The sequence below is a fragment of the Dermacentor silvarum genome, chromosome 7, assembly GCF_013339745.2.
Source record: "Dermacentor silvarum isolate Dsil-2018 chromosome 7, BIME_Dsil_1.4, whole genome shotgun sequence".
NCBI lineage: Eukaryota > Metazoa > Arthropoda > Arachnida > Ixodida > Ixodidae > Dermacentor > Dermacentor silvarum.
The window spans coordinates 29,091,614-29,106,483 of NC_051160.1; the positions used below are offsets into that span (position 1 = coordinate 29,091,614).

Sequence of the window (14,870 nt, forward strand, 5' to 3'; positions counted from 1 at the left end):
GGGCAAGTGACGTTGGCTGAAAATGCAGTACGCCAGAAGAAACAGCTATCGTTCACAACGATAGCTATTCTAAGACAAGTCAGGAAGCTTTCACGGCATTTGTCGCAAGTAGTAGAACCCCGCTGATACGTTTTTCACGGGACCGTAAAAAAATTTAAAAAAACGTAAGAGCCGGGAAACGCAAGAGCCGAGAACCAGGAAAAATTGAGAAATGGGAGTAGTGGTTGAACTGCACACAATATTATTTTAATTCTTACGTGTGAAAAAAAAAGTAGTAGTTGCGCCCGACAGCCGAAGTATCGATTGCGATAGCAAATTAGTAGACAGTTATACAAAGTAAAAATAGTAGTTTTATCGTCCGTATAAACTTGTAAACATTCGCTTATTAACTATATTAACAAGCATGGTGTCAGCGCCCACAAGAAAAATTAACACATCACACTCGATGAGTTCGGATACGCGCTGGCAAACGCTATCGTGAGGAATTTAAGCGCGGCTGCAGAAGCGAGCGAAGTGGAAGTGACCTTCGTGCCGTTGTCTATCGCTTCAACGAAAACTGAGCGCCGAGAACACACAGCACGCACAAAGCTACGAGCCGCCGACGCACCTACACTGCGTAGACTCTGCCCCCAACGTAGATCACTTTCAAGATACGGCCCGCGCGACCGCGCGCCGCCGCGCAGTAAGCAGTTGATGCCGCTATCCCTTTCCCTCGCTCCCTCGCCGGCGCCTCGAGCGCAACGGAAGAAGGCGCGCTTCCTCCCTGCTTTTCTTTCTTTCGCGCGTGAGATTTAAACGCGGTCGTCGGCTCCCCTCACACGCTTTCACTCGCACATACAGCATACGGCACGCGGCGACGGCGTTATCGCACTTGGACTTTATATGGAACATCTACGAGCCAAAACCAATTTTAGGGCCGCAACGCGTCACAGACACCATCTTTAGATAGCAAATACGGATCTCAAGGGCCATACTTTTGCTGGCGGAAACCGAAATACGTCATAAGTGTCGCCCCCGGCACTTTGGCCGGCCAATGCCATCGTCAAGCAACCAAGCCAAGCGACATGAAAAGTAAAAATGGCCGCTCGGGCCGGCGCGGGGTGGCAGTTCGGAACGTATGATGCGGGAACGGTCACATAGTTGCGACGTAATAGCGGGGTTACAAATGCATTGGGTTCTATGGGAGCTGTGCCGGGACCGGCCGAAAACGACGTAACAGCCGGCAAAACGCAGCACCCGGGAACGTAACAGCGGGGTTCTACTGTACTATGTTACCAACCATCACATCGTTTCATCGGCAGGTTACAGGGAAATAAAAAGTCGTAGTTTCGCCAAATTTCGAAACCGGATCCGTTACGGTACGACCGGATCCGTTACATGCATAAGTAGCCGTACAAGGTAGAAAGATAAGTTTTGAGAAAAACAGAAAAGACTAAAGACTCAGAGATGTATACAAAAATGCCACAATAACAAGCATGTAGAGCAGAAAACTAGGTGGGGTTATGAAGTTAGGAAATTTGCAGGCGAAATTTGGAATCAGCTAGCGCAAGACAGGGGTAATTGGAGATCACAGGGAGAGAGGCCTTCGTCCTGCAGTGGACATAAATATAGGCTGGTGGTGATGATGATGACCGCATACCTGACTAAGTCAAGCAGGCTAGGTGACTATTCGTCACCGCCCCGTTTCAATGGCGATGCCAATAAATCATCATCATCATCATAGTTACACCCACCCCCACCCCCCTTCTTTTAAGTGCTTACATTTAGTAGATCAATGACGTGCTGTGCTGCATATAAGCATAGTCCCATGGTATAAGTGTGACAAACTCGCCTGCAGCGTCTGCACGGTGGTCTCGGAGGCCCTCTTCTGCTCGCCCAGCTGCGCCACCTCGTGCTCCCTGGCGGACAGCTCCGAGGCCAGCTGCTCCCTCTGCTGGGCGAGCTGGTTCTGCAGCGCCGTGACGTCGGCGCGCAGCCGCTCGGCGAGCACGCTGCGCATGCTCAGCTCGTCCTGCAGCTTGGCGATGGTCGACTGGGCGCAGTCGATCGAGTCCTTGTCCACTTCCGGCTGGCCGCACAGCTGCGCCTCGAGATCGGCGCATCGATGACGCCAGCGCTCTTCGATGTCGCGCAACGCCTGCTCGAACCGGGCGCGCAGCCGCTCCAGCGGCTCCCGCTGGGCCTCGCCCAGCTCGTCGGCGTCCAGGGTCAGCTGGTACGCGTCGGCCACGCAGGGGATGCCTGTGTTTGTTTTGCAGAATATTTAATCGTTCATGAGTTATTTATGTGTGCTTCCGCAAGTGTCAGTAGATCATGCGAGAGGAAGCCGAGAAGGATGGTGTTCTTCGTTAGATTGTATATCCTAGCTAAGGCACCATCCTACGTTCCGAAAATAAGTCAAGGGGAAGTGCTGCCGAAGAATAGGACGGAAAAGCAGCGGTCGTCACAACAGCGACAGTCGTTAAGTGCACACAACATGCAACACGGGACGACCACCGACGCATGGACATTTGCTCTGGCAGGTTCAGGGGGTTCAGAATGCATAAAAAGAAACAAAAGAAATGAGAGGAAAGAAAGTAGGAAAACGCCGTCCCCACTGTGGCGAAATGCCGCACGGAACCGTGTTAATTGAACCAGCAAAGCACGCCATGCTAAACTACGAGTACATATACTCTTTCTTTCTTTTTTTTTTTCAGATTGTTGCTACAGGCAAAAAGTTTCTCGCAAGAATGTTATGCGTCGAGTACACTGGCGGACTACAATTCGGCCACTACGACATTTAAGTTTAAAATGAAACAGTTAAGCAGGTAAAGTTTGTTAACTAATTCTGAAAGCGTTTTTTTTTATTACGGTAAACCTAGCTTTTACGCGAGATAGTTTGCCAAGCTAATGGCGGCGTAGTTATCTTTTGCAACCAGCGTGTACGAACAATGAGCTCGACTTATGAAAACGAAATCAGAAGTTGCTCTCACGATGAAACCATGCGCAACGGACGAGCCTCGGAATGTGCAGCAAGCACTTCCGTCTTCGTTTGACCAATCAGCGATAACGTCGCCAGTTAGGCAAGATTTAGTGCGATGCAAATAAGTGCACTTTCAAACCAGGAAGGTGGTATATTGTATTGCCGCTTTATAAGGCAAATTTTATTTTCGCGAAAGCATTATAAGTCCCATGAGGCAAAAAAAGATGGCGTTGTCTTAAACGAGTGCTATAGAATTTCATCATCAGCGTGGATTAAGGAGGATTAAGGTTGGTACAAATTAGAGCAAGGTGAATTAAGGCGGACTGAGGTGGTTACAAATTAGACTAGGGTGGATTAAAATCGCTGCAAATTAGGGCAACGTGGATTAAGGAAGACTTGTGAAGGACACGTGACAATGCATGACGTCACGTATCATGGACGTAACCAATTAATTATCGAATAATGCTTTCGCATTCAAATCACTTGAGTACTTAAGTGACTGCCAATTTTCTTCACTACTGCTATAATAATAGCAAAAATAATAATTTTATCTTCTTGCAATCAGAGACAGTCGTCGCTGAAACGCGGTATTTAGACACACGGAAGCTGGTTCACGATGTAAAATTACAAGGGCCCTTGCGTCTAAAGCAAGATATTCCACTAATATTTACGCGCAGTAACAACAACTTGATTTGGCATGGAGGCTTGCAGATTCATTTATCCGCACGCTATCTGCGTTATCTGACATTCCGCCTTACAAATGAGCCTGAAATATGTGCGGCCATAGTGAAGTAGGAGATGTTTTCCCTAACAGTCAGCAAGAGCCAACACGTAGTCTTCCATACGAACTTTACAGACGAACGGTTGTACGTTGATACGGTTTATCGATTATTTACAGGTGGCGGTCGTCGGGAGGTCTATAAAATGGTACAAGGAATGTTTGTAGATTTCTATAAACAAACGCCTATGGAATTTACGTATAACGCTGAAGCTTTCGCGAGGGAGGTTTCCGATCATCGTAGCATTCCTACACTTTCTCACGTCACAAAGCGAGCCGTCCCAAAAGGTTCGAATTTCAGAAACAGAGCACGTTACCAAAAAAAATTATTATGGTCCTCGATATACTGCAACGTAACGTCGACGCGCGCGCACGCTGGGCGCAGCGACGCTACGCTAGCAAAACGCGAGCACTCTATAGTCTGACGCGAGGCGCGACCGACGCAACCAGCGTCCGTCGGCGCGGCCCGGCGGCAGCCGGCGCGAAATGCAGCATGCTGCATTCTGCATTTCGCGCCGACGACGCTGACCCAGACTGCACCGCGTCCGCGTTTATTTCCACGCGGCGCTTGCTTTCCGCGCGGCGCTCTGCTCTACTGAGCATGCGCCGCTTTGGCTGCGGCCGCTGCGTCGGGCCGCGTCGCGTTGTGAACGTCGGAGTATAACAGAGCCTTTAGCGTCAGAAAATTACCTATTTGGTAAACAGCACCTTAGCCATCCCGAGACCACACATCTTGCAGCATCGGGATTTCTGTGTTTTAAAAATAATTTTTATAAAATCCGCAATTACATAAAAATGACGTTTTCATTAACCGTAACCAAATCCGTAAATAGCAACGACAAGTCGGCGCCCACTGCGCAGGAGTAACTAACAATAATTGTGTTGTAACGCTTGCAGGCAGCCATGTATATATATATATATATATATATATATATATATATATATATATATGGAAACGCTGCGAATAAGCGACGTACTATTTGTCACACGTTTTAAATTAAATTAAAGAAACTACAGACTAAACTAGCACTGCGTTCAAGTTAAATGACTTACTATGAGAAGAGTGAGCGAGCGTGAGTTCGTGCCACAAACCTGCAAAGAAGTTGCGTTAGAAGAGAGGAAAGTCATTAAGCCACCGCCACGCTTTACGAGAATAAGCCATGCCGCACATCGCTGTTATGTATTAAGCAAGAAACTGTTAAAGCCACAACGTGAACAGGTATTAGTCGCCTCTCAGTGCATCTGAGACATTGCCAGAAGGTCTCACATTCCACGATTAGAAAGCCTAGAAGAACTTACATTCCAAGATTAGAAAGCGTAGCAGAAAATAAGAAAGAAAAAAAGAAAGGCAGTGGATGGGTGAGAAGGACGCACTGGCATAACGGAGTACAGGATACAACAATGCGAAAGGGAAAACCAGATTTCAGTTTTGTTTCTACCTTTTTTTTTTTTTCGTTCCTGTTCCGATATTGCGCGCAAAGGGGAGGGGGCACACGGAATAAGTGTTCCCTTTCATATTGACGGAGTGTTTACAGTACGCTATACCTTTTAAAGGGTACATACAGTTAGTACGTACCTTGCGACCGAATATGGCTGAAGTATGGCCTGAAGGCATGGCGACAACACTTTAATGCGTAGACGTCAGCCTAATGCGTCCCTTCAGACAGTTTCTTCTCTTGATAAAGTAAAAGTGTTTCAGTTATACTGGCTTTATTACCAGGTAAATAGCGTTCCCTTTAAGAGTGTGCCATGCTGTAAGCCCGGAAAGGGTTAGTGGCAGGGTTAGAACTTCAGTCACTGAAGAAACAGCATAAGCAAAGCTTACTACTACTACTACTACTACTACTACTACTACTACTACTACTACTACTACTACTAATAATAATAATAATGGTACTATTATTATTATCATTATTATTCTGACGAAAGTATTCACACAGTTCTGAAATTTAGCCAACTTATACCAATCTACGAAAAGAAAGTACAGCAGCCACTGAAAATGCAAAAAAAAATAAAAAAATAAAAAAAAAGGTTACAGCGTAAGCAGGCGAACAGTGAATCATAAAACTGCACGTACAAGCTGATATGACAGAAATCGACAGTGCAGTTGCGTAGAAGACAAACTAATATCCTCAAATATATTAAGAACGATTCGTAAAAGTGGCGCAAAGGGTATCATTAATCACTCAGCAAGAAAATGAGCACGCGCGGGGGGGGGGGGGGGGGGGGGTGTATAATGTATGTAGAGAGTGAGAAGTGACAACACATGCACGTCAACGTTCATAAAGGAGGGGGAAAAAAAGAAGAATTAGTAAATTAGCTCGGAGCCCAGAACCGACCGTGATAAGCCGAAATAACGAGCCAGGTGGCGCAGCGAACACAATCAGTTAAGGACGGAACGAGGCCAGCGTCAAGACGGCGGCAAAGTGGGGACGACGTAGACGAAGAAGCCGTTACCGCGAAATACGGCATAAGAGCAGAGACGATGGTATATACGAGCACGAGAAGCAGTCCCACGAGAAGGCGAACGCGGTTATAACGTCCATTCGCTGCTCTTATAGATTCGACCGCGTATACAACACGCCGCACTGCCCCCCGATCCACGAGGCAAAGATATCGGAGAGCCTGTTTATATGAAGACCACTGAGAACAGGACTTCAGGTCCTTCATTTTTTTTCCTTTCGCCGTTTCAAAACAGAAACGAAGGTGAAACGAAATATAAATAAAACAAACAAGGAAAGTAAAAGAAACCGGAAGCAAATGATCACAATACGTAAACTGACAAAGACGAGAGACGTACGCACAAACCGTTTGCGCGAAAACGAAAAGAAAAAAAAAAAAAGAGAAACGATTCCCTCGCTCGTATAAGCGACGAAGCGGAACACAAGCATGGACAGCCGGGGGAACGCCGAGGAACCGAAACACTGCGCGCAGCGCGACATGCCGAAAAAAACTAAAAGAAAAACGCATGTATATATGAAACCACTGGGGGATGAAGAGACACGAAATCCAACACCCACATGCATCTTACGCGATGATATATCTACCATAAGGCGAAAACAGAAACCCAAATTGTAAGGCAATAAACGCAATGAGCGAGAAACGATGATCTCACCAGGGCAGGTGAGGCGGTGAGAAAGCTGAGAGACGTAGTTGAAAGATGACGCGTATGAACGCACAAAACGCGGGACGCGAAACAGAAGTACAAAAGTAAAGCCTAAGCAGAAGACAAAGCGAAGTTAAACGTGATGGCGTCTGGAATGACGGTATATAAAGGAAGGGCTCTCGCCACGAAAAGTTGGGGTGCTGCTGCTCAGAGAGCAGAAAGAAAGGCAGCTTGCCACGAAGTGGGGCGCATAAGTCAACCCGTATTATAAGGCAGCTTAGGGGAAAAAAAAAAAGTCTAGGCCGATGGGCGGCAAAATGGCGGCGGCGCGGACGGCAGTTATGGAAGACAGAAGAGGAATGCAGACGATGCAGACGGCGGCGGCGGCAGAAGCAGACGACGGCGAAGAAAGGTAACAGAAGAGAGCAGACGACAAGCAAGAAGACTAGAGAGGAAGCTAAAACAATGAAAATTATGGCCGGCGACGGAGCCACCGAAGCAAGGGGAAAAAAAAGAAAAGGAAAGAAAGAAACAAGAAAAAAAAAAGAAAAATAAACGAAGGAAAGGCGGAGAGATGAAAGAGTGCAGTACGAAATAAACGACCCCACAAAATGGTTGAACTAACTCAAGTGTAAGTGGACTGAGGAAAAAAGAGAGAAAAACAAAAACAACAAACAAATGTGCGTAATAAAGAAGGACGTTAAGGAGCTCCACGTTCCAGCCTCTTTTTTCCCCCGCACATAATGTCGCGGGTAAAGAAAAGCGAATACAAACGGAGAGTCCGCGTGAACGCGAACGAGATTATGAACTAAGATATGGCTGAGAAGATAAAGAAGTAAACGTGCTCAAGAGTGAGAGACAGAGAAGGGGAGGAAGTGAAGAAACCTTACCCTCGGAGCCAGTGCTCACGGAGAAGCCGGCTCGCTTGCGAATCTTGCCGGCAATAGGGATGTCGTCATCCGACTCCTCTGCGGTGCAGGTTGGGACGGAGGAGGAATACGGGAGAAACGGGGGAATTGGGGGATCGGGAAATTGGGGAAACCGGGAGCAGAAGAAACACAACGAAGGCACTGAGTGAGACACCAATATGAGGTAACAGAGCGTGAAAGACCGTACATATAAACGTTAGCTTTATTTCTTTTGCTTTTTCTTCTGTTCCTTGGACCTTTTTGACCCGTCGGCATATTGCTCGTTCCCGTTCGCTGGGACGGTGTTAGGTGAGAGGGTGCTGAAGATTGCGAACAATGACATATTTATCGACGCAAAAAGACTAATATACAGCAAGGAACGAAAACGACGACGAACTTGCTGTGCACTAGTCGTTCTTGCGTTACATAGCGATCAACTAGACCAACAATATGCTCTCGCTATGGTGCGGTATGGCGTAAAAGCGCTTTAGCGCGTGAGGTTCATAGACCATCCATTTAGCGATCGGTACGAAGCTCTTCCTCGACTTCATTGTACGTATGGATGGATGGAACGATGTGACGGCGTTTTTTACCGAGCGGAGCGTAGCGCCCTTCTCTATATCCTCTATTCAACTGAAGAGGGCGCTGCTATTCAATAATGCTCCCCGATGATTTGTACGCGACAAGTTGGGGACGTATTCTGAAACGTTCCACTTCGGTGATAGTTCGCCTTTCGAATTCAGGCGCGCGCTAATTGGCTGGTTGAGCAAAATTGAACGACGTCGGGCTCAATCATCCAATCAGCTCATCCAATTTTGCTAAAACAGCCAATCAGCGCGCGCCTGAAGGCGAAATTGTCGCCTAGGCGAACTATCGCTGAAGTGGAACGTTTCAGAATACGTCCCCTTGTTGAGAAACGTCCCTCTAATTGAACGGACGCTCAGAGCGCCCGTCGTGAAATTTTGGCCCAGTAACCGCGGAGGCGCGTTAAAAAAACGCAGTGACCACTTCGATCGACAGGAGGCGTTAGATAACCTACCTCGTAATCGAGAGTTCGACGGAAGCCCGTCTGGTCGGGATGAAACATGACAAAGGAAGACGTACACCGACCAAATAAATCTTTTAAGAGCAAGACGTTTCGGCTTCCACACGGAAGCCTTGTTCACAATGGAACATAGTGTACGTCTTTCTTTTTCATAACCTACCTCGCCACTGTAGTAGAATTTGATCAGCTCAAGCAGGCTAGGGGACTATTTGTCGCCGTCCCGTTTTAAAGGGTATGCCAATAGAAATCATCATGACCAGGCAGCCCGTTTACTAAAGTAGAGGTGGAGTGCTAAGTGAAGGAGCGTTATGAAATACGCGATAGATATAAAAAGAACTTTAAAACAAAAAACAGCGCCGCTATGAAGGGACAAGTTGCCCTGTTTTCGTTCAAAATACAATGTTGCAAACTCTTTTGAAAGAAAAGAACAAGATAAGTCTGCTAGACGAGTGCTACTAGACGACTTCTGGTAGTTCCCGCATCGGCTGCAGTTGTCTGCTTCCAATCAGATCACGTAAAACATGACGCATGCCGCTGCAAGGATGTTTCATATACCGCCACCACGAAGGTGAGTGGCGCTGGCTAACATACCTAGTGCTAGGCTTTAGTGCATGTATACAAATTACCCAACGAAGTGGACGGAGGGTAAGACACCGCTGTGTAGTCAAATTTTCGAGCATCGTGCGTGTCATGCGGAGGTAGCGAGTTCGGCAAGTTGCTCTTTCTTCAAATTTTTTTATCGTAAATTCAACCCTCACTGATAATAGGTGCGGTCCGAAACATGCCATCTATGACGTGTTTAAACCTCTGCAGTTGCTTCCAGCGAAAGCAGTCTCCAAGAGCATGGCCTTCGAGATTGGTTGAGGAAGCCGTCGCTGGGACGTGGATTTGGACAAAGCCTATTAGCGCTACGTTTCACTCCCCCCCCCCCCCCCCCCAAAAAAAAAAAAAAAAAGTTTAGTTAGTCCTATGCTTACCTCGGTTTTCATAATTACAGTGCTGCTGCTGCTGAAAAATTGAGCCCCTCAGTTTCTCGTCCTTCTTGATTTTGGCCTGATGTCAAAAAATCCCGACGAACGGCTCAAAGAGTTAAAAAAAAAAGAAAAAAAAAGAAAGCGGAAGATTTCAACCTTAAAGTTTGGAAACTGAAGGAAAGCGATGGAGTTTACGGTGATGGCGTTACTATAATAAGAAACAAACAGTAATTTAGGAAACATAGAGGACGCCGAGATTAAGCGCCAAGGAAACATGTCGCCAGAATTTTTACAGAACTAACTAGACGGATGACGCCTATAAATAACACCGACAGCAGCCTGCGTCCTCAAGGGTGAAGCAGAAAAAAAAAATGGAATCAGTCGAGTCCCTGCGTTGGGCAAGGACGCGAAATACCAGTATCTTTGGTTGCGTGTGTTTAACTTATTTTATTTTACTAGAACATTTTTCGACAGCGTATCTTGATAAATCAAGACAAAAATAAACAACAAAGGCACGATGCCACCTCTGCGTCGCAATGTTCTCTGTCACCTGGAAATGACGAATGTGACTCAGGGGGCGCTCAGGTGCAAGGTTCTCAACGGCGCCGCCTCGCGGGGGTTGAGAAAAATAGCCGCAGAAAGAAAAGAAAATAAAGAAAGGAAAACAGCGTCGGCGGTTCCGATACATTTTCGTTCGCTAGCGCAGGAAACGTATGCTTCGAAGCAGCACACGACTGTGCCATACTCCCAGCGAAAAAAAAAAAAATTGAACGTGCATATATAGATTGTGGAGGCAAGCAGACGACAAAACAAAAAAAAAAGAAAGAAGAAGAAGAAGAAGGCGAGGGAGAGGACCGCTGGGGTATAAAGCAGACGAAAATCGAGAAACAGACGACAACAGTGATACAGACGACGAAGCAGAAGTACTGCAGTTGTGAAGAAGCATATACGTACATCGTGGCTAAAACAAAAGCGAGAGTTTAACGAAATAAAAGTGGGGGAAAGAGGACCGGCGGACAACGTAAGAGCAGAAGTCGTATAGATGTGCAGGAGCGTATATACGGCGGCCAAATATACGCAGAAGCTAAATCTGACGTAAAACGTCACAGAGAGACATTACAGACAGACGTACGAAATTAGGTCGCATATACGAAAGAAGGTACTAGCCGCATAAAGCAGGCACAACTTCCAATATATATATATATATATATATATATATATATATATATACATACATACAACGGACGTTTTCCGTCTTCATTTCGCGCTTGGACGGTGGCTCGATGAAAACCGCGGAAACGTGCTCGCCGGAACCGGAAGCGTGAACGCACAGCGAGGATAGATGAACCGAAACAGTGAGCGTTTTATTGCTTATTATTTCCTTCGTATTCTTTTCTTTCTCTCTAGCTTTCTTCGATTTGTCTCGCTTATGCGACACGTCACGCGGAGGAGTTATAACGAACGAGACTGCGTCGTCTGTTATTTCGAGTCCTTTATAACTCGAGAGGCATAACTATACCGTGTCTCCCAGCTAACGTTACCCAAGTTGTTCACAGAAAAGAAAAGATTAAAAAAATACGATGCAAGATACGATTACAAGACTTAGGTGTTAGGTCATCAGTCCGTTAAGCCTACTAATCGTGTCTCGCACCGTGTTATTGCGATAGTAAATATGCGGACACTCCCGGCGCATTTTTGCCGTCAGCGTCGCCGTGATGTTCCGTATAAAGTCCAAGGGTGATAACACCGTCGCCGGACGCCGTGTGCTGTATGTGCGAGTGACAGGGTGCGAGGGGAGCGCCCTGGCGCGCACAAGAGAGGGAAGCTGACAGGAAACGCGCCGTCTTCCCTCGCGCGAAAGGCCGTGGGGGATGGGAGAAGGTAGGGGGCAGCGTAGTTATCTGGCAGCAACTGCGCACATTCGGCGACAGCACGCAATGGGAACCGACGGTCGCGGCTCCATCACGCGCGTGCGGGGAAGAAAGCGGGGAGGCAGCGTGGGAGCGAGAGGGGGCGGAGCTTTACTCCGACACCAAGTGCGCACTTTGCGCGCCTTATCTTAAAAGCGATCTGCAATCAGCTCATACCTTTGTGCGTGCTGTCTTCTCGCCGCTCAGTTTGCGTTGAAGCGATAGACAGCAAGAAGGTCACTTCGCTCGCTGCTGCGGCCGCGCTTCCTCACACCAGCGTTTTGACCGCGAGTGTCCGCGCAGTCATTGAGTGAGATGTGTTCATGTTTGCCTGTGCCTGCTGCCACCATGCTTGTTAATTTAGTCAGTTAAGTGAATTTAAAATTTATACGGCCGATAAAACTACTATCCTTACTTCGTACTACTGTCTACTAATTTGCTATCAGAATCTATGCTTCGCCTTTCTGGCGAAACTGGGACACTTTTAAATCTTTATTTTCGTTTAACATCTTTGCTAACGTTAGCTGGGACACCCCACATAGCATAAACTTTATTGCGAACAAGGAGTCCGTGTCGTTAACGACATTGACAAGGGAGTTCCGAGCGGGAGAACAAACACTGCAAAATGTCCTTCCCCGTATTCTAGAACGCGCCTTCGCTCGACCACGACTCGATAAACGACAGTGCCGCCTTTTCATTTCAAGTGAGGTGGTCATTAGAGACACTCGAAGACAAATTCTGGTCGAAAACACTGTGACTACATTGCTTTCGGAGTCTGCTCAAATGCACAGGAATGCAGTGTTTCTCAAGCGACTTCTCTTCATGGGAATCACCGAGGAGGGTTATCAAAGCGCAATGTCGTACTGCCTGCCGTTCCACTCGGCTTGAGGAATGCTGGTGCACAAATATGAATGGAGCTTTAACTGGTCTCAGGTGGAGATCAGCAAGAGGCGATTAGTGTATTAGAGGGGGAAAAAAAGCAGAGAACACACGGAGACGGGAGATCGGCGCGACATGGGTAACATTACGAGGTAAATCAATGATAAGCAGAGGGCTAGCTAATGATGTGGTAACACGTGACTAGCTCACACTGGCTAATTGACTTTCGCCACACCGATTAAAAAAAAAAGGGGTGCCGTTAGCTGTCAACATCGTCACCATCACGGAGTCGAGGAACAGCTTCGAGTTCAGACCAGCTAGTGAATGCAAAAGTTAGATAGGTGGCGAGTTCTCGAGGTTACACCAGACACCGGCCGAGCCCCGACCATAGCCGTCACTCACCGGATGAGGAGGCCTCGCTGCCTCGACGCTTGAGGCCCCCCTGGCGGGAGTAGTCGGACACCCAGGAACCCGAGCGCCGGTGGCGCTTGCCGTGCGCCGAGGAGCGTGAACCCGAGCTGGAGTTGAGCTGCTGGCGCAGCGTCTCCAGCTCAAGCGTCAGCTCGTCGTTGCTGTCCTTCAACTCCTGTGCGAACCGAAGGAGACGTAGACAAAGGTAAAGCGATCAGCAGTTGTCGAACAAGGGACGTCTCAGGCTTCAGTCAACATTTCGACGAGGGGATCCCTCATCTAGACTTGACTCCTACACAAGTGAACTTATCCCTTTGCCGACCAGGCTTGTCTTGTACACAAGTGCCTTTGTCTTCCAGGCTTGTAGTATACACAAGCGAACTTGTACCTTTGTCTTCTAGACTTGTCTTTTAGACAAGTACATTTGACTGCCTTCTAGACTTGTTTATTGCACAACAGGACTTGCCTTCTCGACAAAAATACGTCACCTTGTCTTTTAGACTTGCCTTCCATCCAAGTGGACTTGTCTGTTAAGCTTTCTTCTAGACAAAGAGACTTGTCTTGCCCATTGTCTTCAGTCTTGCCTCCTAGATATGCCTTCTAGACAAAGAGACAAGTTGCCTTGTCTTTTACACAAGTAGACTCGACTAGGCAAAGAGACTTGCCTTTCTTCTAGACTTGTATTCCACACAGAAGGACTTGTCTTCTAGAATTGTCGTCTATACAAGGAGAAATCCCTTTGTCTCCTAGACGCAGACGGACTTGTCTTCCCTTCCAGACATTTCTTTTACACAAGGGAATTTGTCTCCTATACAAGGAGAGTTGCCTTCTAGGAAAGTCCACTTGTCGAAACGTTCACTCCAGCCTGAAACTATCATTGTGAACCTACTGCTGATTACTTCGAAGTCTCTATTTCCCCGTGAACAGTTTGTCTCGTTTAAAACAAGGTCGAAATGTCTTCTGCAGCCTGCGCAAAAGCTATCCCAAGCTGCACACCCCTGAAAGAGCTGCACGTCAGGGCGGTGTAGCTCCTTTTACCCTTCTTATAGGGATCAAACCACGCACCTCCCACAGGCGAACCGGGTGGCCCATAGAGTTTCCAACAACGATTACTAGGGATAACTCCAACGCCTGTGATCGTTCGGCTAGCCAGGGAATGATTATAAGTACACGGATTTGACTATTTTTCGTGCTTGCGGCTGCAGTTGTTCGTGACGCATTCTCTATCACTCTTTATATTTTCTAAATTTCCAACGAGTCACGTTTTTTTCTAAACGCACGAAGGCGATATGTTTCTGTGCACATGCATATACGTTACAAACAGCTGCATCCGTAACGGAAATGTATTGTTTAAAATGTTACTCTTGCAAAGTCACAAGTTTGTTTGACAAAAGAAAGACGAACTTAAGGCAAATCCGTGTACTAGCCATCATTAAATACTGGCTTAACCACCATTCTCGTAGCTCCTCTTAACACCGGCGTCAGAGTTCCCAGTGGTAACGAGCGTACGAAGCTCTACGGCGTGCGCCATTATTCGGTAAATGCTAAGTGAAAACAATATTGTAAAGAAGCCGAAATCAAAACAAACCGCGGCCTCTAGTTGCCACGGGCTTTTTTCTTTCTTTTTTCATTTTGCTTAACGTTCCAATCTGACACTTGCAACCATTAACGGCTCATACAAGGCCGGCCGTCCACTTCGAAGTCGATCGCTTTATCATCAGAAAATATTTATTCGTCGATTGATTGATGAGTAAACGCGATGAAGCCCAGGCTGGATGGAGACGCCAGGGCCGAGAAACCACGGCGTCTCGGGGCAATCATCAATCATCGATCTCTCACGTCGAGGCAAACGCGAAGAAGACGCAGCCTCGCTGCACGTAACGTGCACGGCGCGCCG

General features: G+C 47.2%; 1 protein-coding gene across 1 annotated transcript in view; it reads right to left on the reverse strand.

Annotated features, from left to right (window-relative positions):
- Window positions 1-14,870, reverse strand: part of LOC119457836 (ninein-like protein) — a 486,287-nt gene that overhangs the window by 12,176 nt on the left and 459,241 nt on the right. Inside the window, 4 exon segments of the mRNA XM_049671015.1 lie at window positions 1,832-2,241; window positions 4,794-4,832; window positions 7,737-7,814; window positions 12,965-13,148. Coding sequence (XP_049526972.1) covers window positions 1,832-2,241; window positions 4,794-4,832; window positions 7,737-7,814; window positions 12,965-13,148 — 711 coding nt within the window.